The sequence below is a fragment of the Puma concolor genome, chromosome B3, assembly GCF_028749965.1.
Source record: "Puma concolor isolate L17-30 chromosome B3, mPumCon1.1.hap2, whole genome shotgun sequence".
NCBI classification, from domain to species: Eukaryota; Metazoa; Chordata; class Mammalia; order Carnivora; family Felidae; genus Puma; species Puma concolor.
In genome coordinates, this window is record NC_141672.1 from 118,331,436 (window position 1) to 118,346,526 (window position 15,091).

At 40.8% G+C, this 15,091-nt stretch overlaps 1 protein-coding gene across 4 annotated transcripts in view; it reads right to left on the minus strand.

The window, feature by feature from the left end:
• Positions 1-15,091, minus strand: part of PTPN9 (protein tyrosine phosphatase non-receptor type 9) — an 81,654-nt gene that overhangs the window by 38,374 nt on the left and 28,189 nt on the right. For all 4 annotated transcript variants that reach the window (XM_086711255.1, XM_086711257.1, XM_086711256.1 and 1 more), the window contains 3 exons: positions 6,116-6,259; positions 3,303-3,392; positions 2,455-2,579 (listed from right to left, as the gene is read on the minus strand). In XM_086711255.1, the coding sequence (XP_086567381.1) occupies positions 2,455-2,579; positions 3,303-3,392; positions 6,116-6,259 (359 nt within the window). The remainder of the gene's footprint in view (positions 1-2,454; positions 2,580-3,302; positions 3,393-6,115; positions 6,260-15,091) is intronic.

Below are 15,091 nucleotides of genomic sequence, written 5' to 3' on the forward strand. Positions count from 1 at the left end.
CTATAGGTTTTCCCCTTCCAGTGCCAGCCTGCGGCAGAAGACTGAAACAAAGAGAAGTCAGTGCCGGGGAAACAGAATTTAATAAAAAGAAGGTACAGTGCAGAATGATGCAGGGTCTATATTCCCAAAAACTGCCAATCCTGTAAAGGCACGTGAAATAAATACAAATATGGTAGGACTTTTGTTTTTCTGGGTACAGAATATGAGGTTTACAATAATAGCTAATTCTGTACTAAGAACGATTGTTTTTATTCTACTAAATAAAAATTCCTGATCTGGATGCTACCCGCGAACACCAAGATGTTTAAAACATAGTCCCTGACATTTGTTTCAAAATAACTGAGGGTACAGGGTGGGTGAGAGGCTATCAATGAAATAAGATTGGTTATAGATCATTCTGAAGATAGATGATGGGTATCTGGAAGCTTATGATACCATTTACACTCCACTCAGAGATCTGAGGATTTTCTATTATGTAATGTGAAAAGGAAGATTCCCTGCCCTCATGGAACTTACAATCTAGTGGTAAACATAGAAAACAACAGTATAAGATAAATGACATCATAAGGCTATGTAAAATGCAATACAAAATAATTGGTATTAATAACTGCTGTTAAAGTCAGGGTAAAAAGAATTTTATTTATGACAGGTTAGTGTGGTAAGGGAATCAGTCATAGAAGTTGAGTCTTAAAGAAATGGCAAGATTTAGTGAAGAGGAGGGATTTCCTCCTCTTGCATCCTGGTGAAAGTTAACATAGGAAAATAAGAATTTCTACTCACTAGTGAGAATATTTTGCTTGGAGAAAAGGGTTCACATTTATTTATCTTATCTGCACCTTCTGAATAATGAAGAGTCACTAGGGTTTTTAAGAAAAGGGTGAACATCATGAAAACAGGTTTTTTTTTTCAATAAAGTTCTTTAAAAAAATTTTTTTTTTTTAGTGTTTGTTTATTTTTGACAGAGAGACAGAGTGTGAGCAGGGGAGGGGCAGAGAGAGAGGGAGACAGAATCCGAAGCAGGCTCCAGGCTCTGAGCTGTCAGCATAGAGCCTGATGCGGGCCTCAAACCCAGGAACCATGAGATCATGACGTGAGCTGAAGTCGGACACTCAACTGACTGAGCTACCTGGGGGCCCCTCATGAGAACAGTTTTAAGTATGTTTACACCCTTGTGGTTCTCCTGAGGGATCCAATCAATACTCACATTGGATAGAGCAAGCTTTGGCCACTGCCATGCCTATAGGAGAGCTCTGACTCTAAGCTGCCCAAGAAGGAAGGCCAGTGAATTTTCTGGTAAAGGCACCTTTCATTCATTCTCCTGAGCTAAAGGATTTCAAAGGAACCTATATATTCTGGAAATTATGCCTGAAGACCAATCACAGGAAAGACGAACTGAGAAATTCCACACTTCTGATTGGGCAGTACAGGGCCTCTAAGACTACTGGTCCTCTCTCCTTACCTTAGTAACTTCTCTTTTTCAAACTAATGCTGTGTGTGGTTTGGATATATCTCCCACTGAGCATCAAAAGCAGAAGCTAAATACTATGAAAGTAACATTAGGAAGGCAGCAACGAGTGAATTGGACAGCCCCACTTCAGATAATCACTTGGCTATCTGCACCCTCTCTGAGTCCACCGTATGACTGAAGTCGTACACAGCTGTCTTTCACTATCTCAGGTTTCAGCCCTCGATATATCTCTTTTAATGGCAGAGAGCTAGCCAATGACATCCAGTGCAATAACAAACTGCAAAAAAGGAAGTATGGCAAAAGGACAACATAGTAGGGTACAAATAACTCCAGTCAAGAGCAAAGAAACCAAGATGTTAGGCCTAGCTGGACTGGAATGTGATGACTAAAGGAGTCACATAACTTCTTGGGGCTTCAGTTTCATTGTCTGTAAAATAGTCGTAATACCATTTACCTTGAAGAAGGAAGGAGAAATGACCTGAGCTGATTCTTTTTGCTCATGCATCTGTTTAAAAAGATGATTTTGCTTAACTTTACACTTTTGGACTCTTCTCTCCTGAATGCTGATTCTCAAAATCCTCTAAGCTAATGACATTTTTCCTATTTTACAAAGAAACTGAGACCCTAGACTGTTTTGAAAATCAATATTCAGGGGCAAATGAGCAAAAAGAACCAGCACAAGTCACTTCCCCTTCACTCTCAATAGGTAATTCTCAATATGCTGAGGATAACTAGTCAATTGGCTTTCTCAGTTTCTGTTATCCTGAAATAGAGCCAAGCATATAAACATACAGAATACCCACCATCTTGATAGTGACTGGAAACAAGCCAAGCCCTTAAGGACATGGAATGTTTTCTATTCATAGCACTTCCCAAGGCATATCCCAGGAACATGGTGAAGGTACTGCTAAGTAAATCAAGTTAGTCAAGGACTGTCATTTCTCCATCTGGATACAGACCAAATAAAAGATAATCTTCATGCTCACCTATCTACAGCTCTGTCTAGCAAGTAAAACAGAGCCTGAAGTACCACATGTTGGACTGACTTGTGGGGATGATGCAATCTGGCAGTGAAGAGGGCAATGGAAGCTCCTGTTGGGTCCCGAACATTCTAGAGAAAAAACAAACAAACAAAAAAACCCCAAGAAATATTTTGAAACCAAATACAGTATCACAACAATCACTAAGGCTTCTCCTAGACAAAAGTTTCATATGAAGAGAACAGATGCTAGCAATACTTCTCTGACTTGCATTAGTTGCTCCAGGAAGTGAAGAAAGTTTATTTCATCCCACACCTGATGCTCAGCACCCCTTGGATCATTACTTGTTTGGTAGCAAAAAAAACTACGTTCCCTTAACTCATCAACTGCAGAGAGATTAAAGGATGGTCTACACTGGCTGCCTAGCTAATTTCCCAGATAGAATGGCAAAAGAAACACGCAGCAGGGGAAAACCACAGAATACAACCATGGTTTCCATGCTCTGCCTTAAAAGTACCATTGTATACTTATCTGAAAGGCTGTGCTCTCTAGGGGGAGGCAGCTTGTTCCAATAAGGATGGGCCTCTGAAATACTGGATACCCATCCAAAGACCTTCACTAACCTTAATGGACCAAAGAAGAAACTTTGCTGAATCTATTGTACAACTGATTCTCCATCATTTCACTTGTTACTAGAATAATCTTGTGCAAACCACATAGCTGCTTCATGTTTGCTCCCAAATGTTGAGATTCTCTAGATTCAGGATAAGGTTATCTAGGTACAAAATCCAAAGAGGACAACAGCTACAAAAGGAAGTAATGACACACTACAAGACAGGTTCATAAAGACTCACTAAGATGGTGAATTTTCCACTAAGGATCTCAGAACGGAGAGGCTCCTCATGAGGTTTCAGCTTCACAATGCCCTCCTTCCTTCGTGTTTCCTAAAAATAAAGCACAGCAACGTCAATTAGTATGGAAATACTGTATATCCAGGACGGCTTTATGTAACCATCAAATCTCAGAGATAAAGGACTTTAGAAGTCCATTAATTGGATCAGGAATTCCTTTGTAACATGCTTCAGGCCAACTGAGTGTTGTCTGAATTCTCAGCCAATCTACCTTATCAGCCTCGTAGGTATGATATTTTGCTTTAAATCACTGAGAAGCCTAACACTGAAGTCCAACTAATATGTATGGTTAGAGTGCAGGGTCAAAGTTCTTAAACATATATCAGTAGTGATATTAGAGCAGGATATTAACATATGGACTCAAACACTGGCTGGAGGCAGACATCCTCACATATCCTCTAGGCTTAGGGTTCTCCCATCTTAAAATGGAGCCATCCCTCCCCACTGATACTTTCTCCAACAAGACCTACAATGACCTCATTTTTCTTATGTCCACAGCAAGATTCTTTAAACTCATGCTCAGTTCCCCCACACTCAATCTATTGCATTCTCATTTCCCCCCAATCTAATTACCCCACTGAGAGCTCCTGCTCCAGTGGTAGGACCTTCCTTCCTGTCAGTGAACCCAGTCAGCATTTTCAGTCCTCCTTTCACATGACAAGGTTGACCACTCACATTCCCTTTTCCCTGAGACATTCTGTATCAAAGACTACTCTCTCAGTTTTCCTACTTCTTCAACTACTGCTTCTAAGTCTCTTTTGTGGGTTTTTTTTTTTTTTATTCATTTGCTCACTCAATTCACTCACTGACTCATTCATTTATTCTGCAAATATTTGTAGAGCAATTACTATGTACCAGGCACTGAGCTAAGTGCTAGGAACACATTGGTAAATGAAACAAACCAGGTCTTTGTTTATATTCTTGCCCAATTCATCCCTAAAACCAAATTCAAAGCCTTCAGAGGCAGGGCAGCACTAGAATTAGAGTGCATGCCCTACCTAAAGCACTCACATTCAACTTTTAAGACAATACTGGACCAAACGAGGCAAAAAATCTGAAGTGAAGTCCTGCCCTACACATCTTCCGATTCCTCATACTCTCCCGGGATGACCTTGCCCTTTCTCATGGCTCTGATATTCAGCTCTACTTTGGTCATTCCGAAATCTCTACTTCTGGTGCAGATTTCTTTTCTGAACCCTAGATTCACATTCCAACTTCTTAGAGAAAATGTCTATTTGGATATCCCAATGGCACTTCAAACTTAACATGGCCAAATTGAACTACTCATGACCTTGTCTCTCCACACACCTGCACTATCTCAGTGTCTCCTAAAATTAGTGAATGCTACCACCATCTACCCTGCCACCCTAATCAAAGACCTGGAACCCCTGACTCCTCTTTCCTTATACACCAGTTTAAGCAACCCTGTCCTACCAATTTTTATAAAATCTGCCCATTTTTCCTGTATCTCCCCTGACACTACACTTAATGACACCACACTCATCTTTCTCCCAGTAAGTACAATGACCATCTAACAGGTCTGTCTCCAGTATAGCCCTCCTGATCCATTCTCTAAAGCACAGTGAGAAAATCTTTCCAGGATGCAAATCTGATCAAGTTATTCTGCTGTTTTTACCTTCAATGAATTTCTCTGCCCTTAAGAAAAAACAAATACTCTACGATCTGGCCTTGTTTACTTCTTCTGTTTTTTCATTTTTTTAAAAATGTTTATTTATTTTTTAGAGAGAGAGAGAGAAAGAGAGAGAGAGCAAGCAGGAGAGGGACGGAGACAGACAGAGAGGAAGGCACAGAATCCGAAGCAGCCTCCCATCTTTGAGTTGTCAGCACAGAGCCCGATGTGGGGCTTAAACTCACGGACCGAGAGATCATGACCTGAGCTGAAGTCAGCCCCTTAACTGACTAAGCCACCCAGGCGCCCCATGGCCTTGTTTACTCCTGCTGCTCAATCTGTTGCCATGCCCCCACTCCCACTGAACATTTCTGCTCAGCTCAATTTCTGTTTTGTCACTAGGCATCTGAACTTGCTATTCTCTCTGCCATGCTCCCCTACCTGTCAGATTCCTACTCATTCTTCAGATTTTAATTTATAAGTCACTTCCTTTAAGAAGGCTTCCTTGACCCTTCTAATGAAATGTGCTTCCACAGAAGGCAGTTGTGCCCTATCATAACTTTCTATAATTGTGTGTTTACTCTCTCTTTCTAAGTAGTAATCTCTGCCCCTGGAACACAGTATGTATACAATAAACATCTGTTGGATAAATGACTGAATACTGTATGAGAATGACCCACAAGACAGGTCTAGGTAAGTGTTTAGTCTTAAACTAATCCTAGCATGCCTTATCCTCCTGTTTTGTTTTTTTAATTTAATTTTTTTTAGAGAGAGGGAGAGCACACAGGGGAAGGGCAGAGGGAAGGAGAGAGTATCCCAAGTAGGCTCCATGCCTAGCGTGGAGCCCAGTGCAACCCTGGGACCATGGCCTGAGCTGAGATCAGGAGTTGGATGCTCAACTGACTGAGCCACCCATGGGCCCTCTTCCTTTTTTAACTTAGAGAGGTTCTGTGTCTCCTCAGAGGATTTTCTAACTCCCAGGTAGGGTTCTTGGATATTGACCCACTTTTTTTTTAATGAGAGTGGGGAGAACACTCAGAGAACCACTGTGTGTAGTGTGTGGCAGAGAAAGCAGCAACACAGAGAGCCCAGCTGCCACAAGTCTGGCCCATCCCCAGCTACATACCCTGTAGGAGTGGAACAACTCTATGGCACGGAGCACATCAAACTTCCGGGCCATGAGGAACTTGACAGCCACATTCCAAGAGAGAGGGGAAACATTGTACTGAACTGTCCACTTGTTAATCTCTTCAAGAAACTGCTTGGTGGCCTGTTTGACAAAAAAAGGAAAGAAAAATTAGTTAGTAGAGAACATATTTATGGAAACAAAAAACAAAAAAGCATGAAAAAATATCATCCTTCCCTCAAGCAAATCTGAACCCAAAATTTCTACAGGGAGCAGGGAAAGACAAAAGATGGAAAACAGGTCTAAAAGCAGAAATGGTTAAAATTCATACTACACAATGAGGCCAGAAGCGAGAGTCAGGTTCAGAGAGCAGGGCTTAGCATAGGGATGCGTGAAGAAAAAGTGAGAGGGAGAGGGGAGACCAAGGCACCCAAATGGGATGCAAATTACTGGCCCCAAAGCAAAAAAAGAAAACAAAAAACAAAACAAAAAACAACCCAGCAGTTTGTTTTTGTTGTTGCTGTTGTTTTAAGATTAAAAATAAAAAAAAGGTGGACAGGCCCCTTGAAGGGTTATTGCTTAAGTGCATCATGGTACGGCAGTCTCAGCTGCTGTTTTGGTCCCACGAGCCAACTGGATACAGCAAAACCATCAGAAAATGGTTTTGGCTTTGGAATTAGTAATACTATTTGAGAGCAGCAAAACTATTATGAAGAATTTAACAAATCAAAAGGCCAACTGTTCTTTGCCGCTGACTGATCCCACAGGACCTCTTCATGCTTCACAGGGCAGCCCCCAAATCAGACACTAGTGCCCAAAGGCATTCACAGACCCTCTGGATGGTGGTTGCCAGGGGAGGGGTGGAGAGTCTCATACTGGGGGAGGAGTAGGAAATTTTCATCTTCACTCTCTGATCCCAAGCTAGCAAGATGCCTGTTTGTAGAATTCTTCCTATCTCTTGATTAACCCATGTCCTTCTATCCTTTCTCACCCTATTTCTCCTTACATTTAACCAGTTTCTGCTCTAGCCAAACTACTCTCCTGTTTCTTCAGTTTTTGAACAGGTTTTATAACAGGATTTTTTTTTTTTTTTTTAAGATTTTTTATTTTTAGAAGCAATCTCGAGGTGCCTGGGTGGCTCAGTAGGTTAAGTGTCGGACTTGGGCTCAGGTCATGATCTATCTCATGGTTCATGACTTCAAGCCCCACATAGGGCTCTGTGCTGACAGCTCAGAGCCTGGAGCCTACTTTAGATTCTGTGTCTCCCTCTCTTTCTGCCCCTCCTCCGTGTGCGCTCTCTCTCTCTCTGTTTCTCTTTCTCTCTCTCTCTCAAATAAACATTTAAAAAAAATAAAGCAATCTCTACACACATATTGGGGCTTGAACTCACAATCCCAAGATCAAGAGTCTCCAGTGACTGAGCCAGCCAGGCACCTCTACATCAGGATTTTTTGCATGCATATTCTCAACTGCTAAACACTTTCTGCAAGGCTATCTGGTCCCTTCCACCCAGACACTATTCTCACCTGCTGGTCCAAAATGTGACCAACTTGATAAGAATTCTGAAACTTAATTGATCAATCAACCCACAGTTAAGATGTATTTATTAAACTATTATGGATTCATTAACTATTTGTTAATATCTGTGCTAAGAAATACAAGGAATGGAAAAATAAGGTTTGCTTTAAAAGGTGTTAAGACCAGCCTGCTATGTGGCCATGGACAAGGTAATTCTCTCTTTAATTTTTCAATTTAAAAACAAGAGGGGAAAGGGTAACAAGCAATTGACCTACTTCAGAATCTTGGCAACAAAGTCCTACTTTTGCAAATACAATTCAAGTTGCTACATATGTGTTTAAACAACTAGCAAACTAGAGTCCCAGGAAGGTCAGCAATACCTCACAAAAGAGCGCCTATTCATCCCCCAATTTCTAGGAAAGGAAAAAGGCACTTTACAAAACCAAAGTAAAATCTAAGAGGCCTCAGGCTGCACCTGAGCTTTAGAACCTTCCAACCGAAGCAGTATAACTTACACCACTGGAAAAGGAGAGAAACAGCAAAACTAATCAGGCAAAGTGCATTAAAAGAGCCAAGAAATAAAGGCCAAGAAGAAAAGCTTTCAGATGATCACTTTGGCCCAGAACCAGTTTAAGTCGGACCAGAGCAATGAGTCCCAGAGAAGACAACAGGACAAACTTAGAATGCTCCACCAGCAAACAGTCTGAGCTGCCTCCGTGGGGTGAGTGGCCAGCATCAGAATGAGGAAAGATGGAAGGGACAAGAAGAGGAGTGGGCACAGAAAGATAGCAGAAACAAAACTTCAGCCAGCCTGGAAGGTCCCCAGGAGATTTTGTAAAGGGTATTTGTTTTTTAATTAACATATCATCCTTCAATCCAGCCTTGTCTGAAGCTGCCTGTAGAATAAAACACAGAGTAACAGTAGAACATACTTTCCCCCTTTTTCTAATAAAAACAATAAACAGACAAATCAATATGCAGGTAGGAGGGGGAAATATAGTTAAAATAGCGAGGAGGTGAAGTCATAACACATCCCATTAAGATGATTTTTCATTTTTCACAAATAAGCTATGCCTTAATAAGAGACCCATAGGAAAAAAAAGACAGAGACACACACATAGGTTTCACACACTTCTTTCAAAGTACGTACATAATACATATTGGCTTCCTACTTATACTAAATTCAGTTCCTTCAAAGTTCTTAATGTCCTGTAGCTCCCTAGAGCAGTTGCCTTGAGCTGACCTCTGTCCCCTGCTGGTCAGGATGTTATTCTTGGCTTTAAGCACGGGAACAATTCCTCCTGATCTGGCCTGACTAGGGCTTGCATGAAGAGAGTCCAGTGTACTGTAAACAGTGATGTGATATTTACAGATACAAATACACATACACACACACCATCTGTTAGGTTCAGCCTCAGATTCACCATCCTGCATCCCTCTCTCTCTTGTAGAAGAGATGAACCTCTTATTAAAGAAGTCAGAGGGGCGCCTGGGTGGCGCAGTCGGTTAAGCGTCCGACTTCAGCCAGGTCACGATCTCGCGGTCCGTGAGTTCGAGCCCCGCGTCAGGCTCTGGGCTGATGGCTCGGAGCCTGGAGCCTGTTTCCGATTCTGTGTCTCCCTCTCTCTCTGCCCCTCCCCCGTTCATGCTCTGTCTCTCTCTGTCCCAAAAATAAATAAAAACGTTGAAAAAAAATTAAAAAAAAAAAAAAAAGTCAGAAAGGATGGCCCCATCTTCAACGGGCTTTCTCTAGACAGTTAATCAGGTACCTTCCCGTTTACGCAGGAATTCAGTACAACCACTAACTATAGACCAATTTGTGGTCCTGTTGGTACCAGAAAAACAAGTCCCAGCAATTTTAATGAGCAACACACTCTTCATAAGGGATAACTGAAATTCCTGAAATTAATATTCAGTGTTATTTCCTGGTGAACAAAAGGATGAGCCAGAAGATGAGTCACAGCTTATAAAATACTTCAACTCAAGGTCAACGGTTTGAATCTATCTAGGCTTATAAGTTAACCATAACTTGTTAATACCTGTCAGCTAAGTCACGGTCACAGTTCAAACAGCTTTGGTTTTCCTTTGGGAAAAAGGTCTGAACTGGTGTATAGAAAAATTAACATAACCACTTGCAACCCTCCTCAACCCACTTTTCAGGTACCAGTAAGATTTGTTACAGCATAGTCAAAAAGCTTACTATAATTACATACTTTTCCCACAATCACATTTAAGTAGATAACAAGTTTCTTGACTATGGCCATGAAGATAAAGATACTGGGGAGCCTGCTAGAACATGGCTGAGAAATCTGTCAAGTGGATTACACCCCAGATTCTACCCACTGGTGTTAAATATGTTATTGGAGAGAACAAAACCAACAGTCTTCGGGTTACATCAAACTCCCCAGGAGCAGCTACAATTTCGAGATCAGCTCTAGGCAAAAGGCTAGCCACCCAAAAGATCACGGAAAACATGCTGGCATACTCAGTTCCAAAGTATCTTTAATCCTGTGTTCCAACACAATGTAGGAGAGAGTGAAAAAGAGCGAGACCTATAAGAAAACTGCTTTTGAAAGAAATAGAAAATTTCTGCCTCTTGGGGCTGTCAACCACCTAACCATCAGAGAACAAGTCTAGTGGGTGTGTGAGTCAGTGTGAGCAGTCATCCTCTCACTCACTGCTATGTGATATTTGGGCGTCATTTAACCTCTCTGAGCCTCAGGTCCTCATCTGTATAGATAAGGCACGAATGAGACAACTGATAGAAAAGCACCAGAGCATCTGGCACGCAGTAGGTAGTCTTGGAATGTAGGTCCATTCTTTTTCTTTACTCCAGTCATTCTACACTAAAACTTCTTTCAATTGAATTACAGTTTCTCAGAATCAAGTGACTGGTTTCTCTTCAACCTGTAGCAGTCCACTCTCTCTAATCCATTTTATCCAAAAGCATAAATTTAAATTTGAAACTTCCAGTATGTGTTCTACTGCATGACAAAAGTCTCTAAAAGAGCAACTCCTTCTGCACAATACAGAAGATGGGTTGGGAAGTATTTATAACCCCGCTCCCATCTCTAAATCCTTTTGTCCCTACTTTCAGACTACACTGCCATCCCGAGCATTAAACTGAGTAAGGACTATTTCTCATTATAATAAAGGCACAAGTTTGTGCAGGACAAACACCACGCAAAAAAATATAAGCCTCTGTGTTACCTCTGTAACAGGTTTTTGAGGTTACCTCTGTATTTCATCTAATATGCTATTTCCTCATCAGTGCATTAGTAAACTATCTTAGAAAACTTCTCTTCCGCTTGTTTCCCTGTCTCTTCTTCCTTGTGAATTGTTTTGTTATGTCTACTAATCCCTTCAATTCATATCTGCTAGGAAACAGATTCTGAGCCAACACACTAGCTTGCTACAATGCAGCAAGGTGATATTTGTTCAATTTCTGAACTGAAAACTATAATCTTTCCATTAGCCCTTTGTTATTGTGCCAAATATGGAAATAAACCTAGTTCCTTTGAATTAACATTTACTTGTTTATCTCAAATATCTTCACTTTCTTAGGAAAATTTGCCTTTCCCTAAAATGTAATTTTAAAAGAGCTAATTTTGTTGTTGTTGTTGTTGTTGTTGTTTGTAATTTTAACTCCAGTATAGTTAACATACAGTGCTGTTAGTTTCAGGTATACAATTCTATATATTACTCAGTGCTCATCAAGATAAGTGTATTCTGAACAATGCTTTTTTTTTTTTTTTTAACACTTTATTTTGAGAGAGAGAGAGAGAGAGAGAGAGCACGTGCGCATGAGCAGCAGGGAGAGGAGAGAGAATCCTAAGCAGACTCCACACTGCCAGTGCAGAGCCAGACATGGGGCTCAATCCCAGAAACTGTGAGATCATGACCTGAGCCAAAATCAAGAGTGGGACAGCCAACCAACTGAGCCACCCAGGCACTACATGGGCCAATGCTTTCCTAAATAGGACTTTACTGCATCTGGGAAGGAAAAAGCCTTAAGAAAAATTTCTGATTTTACCATGTTTGGAAACAAAGGAAAATGCAGAAAAGAAAAGGTTACCCATGATCCCATCAACCTATATAATTGTTTTTATATTTTTAATAATTAAAAAATTAAAGTCAACAGAAAAATACCAATAAATATACAATTTTCTTCATATATGTCCCACAACCCCTCCCCCCCACACACAGAATTCTTAGGGTGAAGGAAGAAGAAAGAGGGAGTATTCAAGTGTATATTGTTCTAATCCTGGCCTCTCGGGCAACCTGACATAACTAACAGCGGTAGTATTCCCTTCAAGGCAACCAAACAGTAGACCTCTTTCAGGCAGCCAGTCACGTAGTCAGGCAAACATTTACAAGTATTTGCTGACGGCCTACTCTGTGCTAAGCAGTATAGTAGCTGTTCAGTAGACACAATGTAGAGAGAGAAAGACCCTACTCTGAGCAGTTCACAGTCATTTAAATATGGAGGCAGATGTATAAGTAAATAGTCATCGTCATATAATTTTGTAAGTCTTAGGACATATTTATGAACAGAATGCTATGGAATTCACACTATCTCTAGGAGAATTTTTTTAAAAGTCTTTTTAGAGGAGTGCCTTGAAAGATGAGTAGAAATCTGCCAGGCAGACAGAAGGATTCTAGTTTGGAGAAAACAAAATGTGTAGAGGCAGAGTCAAGAAAGAATAGGAATTATTGGGGACACAGTGTAGCTGGTGTGTCCAGTTTGTATTGACAGAGAATGGTGTGAATGAGCTGACTTGGACGTAAAGCCACAATGGAAGGCCCTTTTATGCTGTGCTTCAGATTCCAGACAGAATCCTATAGACATGAAGGAGTCAATAGAGATCTTTAAGTAAAGGGATGAGATGTTAACTTTGGTCCTCCCGTGGCCCCAAAAATGATTGTTGGCAGTAGGGGAGCCAGACTGGAAAAGGAAAATTGAGCAGCAAGGAGGGAAGTTCTGTGAAGGCAGGGATGAGGTCTATTTTATTCACTAGTTCCTAGCACTACCCCTGGCACAAATATCTCTAATAACATCTCCTAATAAATATGTATGAATGAGCAACAGAACTCTGAAGAACATTATTAACATTTAGGAAGTAGAAAGAGGAGGAAGAACCAAGGAAATTTTAAGGTTTATCTTTTTTTTTTTTTTAATTTTTTTTTCAACGTTTTTATTTATTTTTTTGGGACAGAGAGAGACAGAGCATGAACGGGGGAGGGGCAGAGAGAGAGGGAGACACAGAATCGGAAACAGGCTCCAGGCTCCGAGCCATCAGCCCAGAGCCCGACGCGGGGCTGGAACTTACAGACGGTGAGATCGTGACCTGGCTGAAGTCGGACGCTTAACCGACTGCGCCACCCAGGCGCCCCTTAAGGTTTATCTTTAAAAATACTAGTGACCACTGAGTATCAAAGAAATGTAAATTAAAAAACAAGAGTTGTCAAATATCCCCTATTAAAAAAAATACCCACAGACTCTGATAACTTTTACATAATGTTCTATTAAACCTTCATGGCACAAATGGCTCCCATGTTATATAAAGTGCAGTATAATAGTGGTGCCTGGGTGGCTCAGTGGGAAGCATCTGACTTCCATTCAAGCCATGATCTCTCGGTATGGGAGTTCAAGCCCTGTGTTGGGCTCTGTGCTGACAGCTCAGAGCCTGAAACCTGCTTCAGATTCTGTGTCTCCCTCTCTCTGCCCCTCCCCTGCTCACGCTCTGTCTCTCTCACTCAAAAATAAACATTAAAAAAAAAAAAAAAGACTTTAAAGTGCAATATAATAGAGGAAGTACACCTCATAACCAAAGAGGGCTTATCCCAGGAATGTAAGGGCAGTTTAATATCAAGAGATCTATCAAAGTAATTTTTATATTAACACATACTAAGGGAGAAAAAAGTATATAACCTTCTCAACAGATGTCGAAAATGCATGGGATAAAATTCAACACCCATTATGATTTTCTTTTTTTTTTTAATTTTTTTTTTCAACGTTTATTTATTTTTGGGGGGACAGAGAGAGACAGAGCATGAATGGGGGAGGGGCAGAGAGAGAGAGAGACACAGAATCGGAAACAGGCTCCAGGCTCTGAGCCATCAAGCCCAGAGCCTGATGCGGGGCTCGAACTCACGGACCGTGAGATCGTGACCTGGCTGAAGTCGGACGCTTAACCGACTGCGCCACCCAGGCGCCCCATATGATTTTCTTTTTTAATTTTAGCAAACTAGAAATAGAGGGAAGTCTCTTAATTTGGTAAGGGTTATCTGACAGAAACTTCAGCAATCATAACATTAGATAATGAAACATTAGAATTATTTTTTTCTATTACAGACTGAAAGGCCAGGAGCCCTTTTATTACTACTACTATGCAATATTGTACTAAAGGTCATATAATGCAACCAAGACAAAAAGAAACATGGTGCATAAGAATAGGAATTTTAAAGAACAGAATAAAATCCAGAAATAATCCTATGTATATACAGGACTTTTGTATCCACTCTGTTGTATATGTATGATAAAGAGATATGCCAATTAATAAAAAAAAAAACCAAATTATATGAATTTGTTCATATATATGCATAAAATACTTATAGAAGGATACACAAAACACTGATAATATTGATCACCTCTGGAGAGAGGAACTGAATTGGGGTTGGGAAACAGGCTAGGAAACTATAAACTTTCATGCCTTTAAAATTTTAAACCATGTCCATGCATAACCAAGTCAAAAGCTAAATAAAATGTATAGATTTAAAAAGATACATTTTGGGGGCAGCTGGGTGGCTCAATTGGTTAAGCATCCAATTTCAGCTCAGGTCATGATCTCACAGTTTGTGGGTTTGAGCCCTGCATCAGGCTCTGTGCTGACTATGCAGAGCCTCCTTGGGATTCTCTCTCTCCCTCTCTCTCTCTGCCCCTCCCCCACGGTCACTGGCACTCTCTTTCTCAAAATAAACTTTAAAAAAAATATATATATATTTAAAAATTTTTTAAAGATGCCATTTCTGGGGCGCCTGGGTGGCTCAGTCGGTTGAGCGTCTGACTTCGGCTCAGGTCATGATCTCACAGCTCGTGGGTTTGAGCCCCACGTCCGGCTCTGTGCTGACAGCTCGGGGCCTGGAGCTGCTTCAGATTCTGTGTCTCCCTTTCTCTCTGCCCCTCCCCTGCTCATGCTCTGTCTCTCCCTGTCTCTCAAAAATGAATAAACGTTAAAAAAAATTAAAAAAAAATAAAGATGCCATTTCTGCCTACCAATTAACAAAATTAAAAAGACTGAAAACATACAGTATTGGTAATAATATGGGAAAGAGGTGCTTTCATACAATGTGGCAACTATATATAATCCATGCCACTTCTTTGTATCAATTTGGCACTAACCAAGCAGTTTTAAAAATGCAAACCCTATGACCCACACCACCAGTTCTAGGAATGAG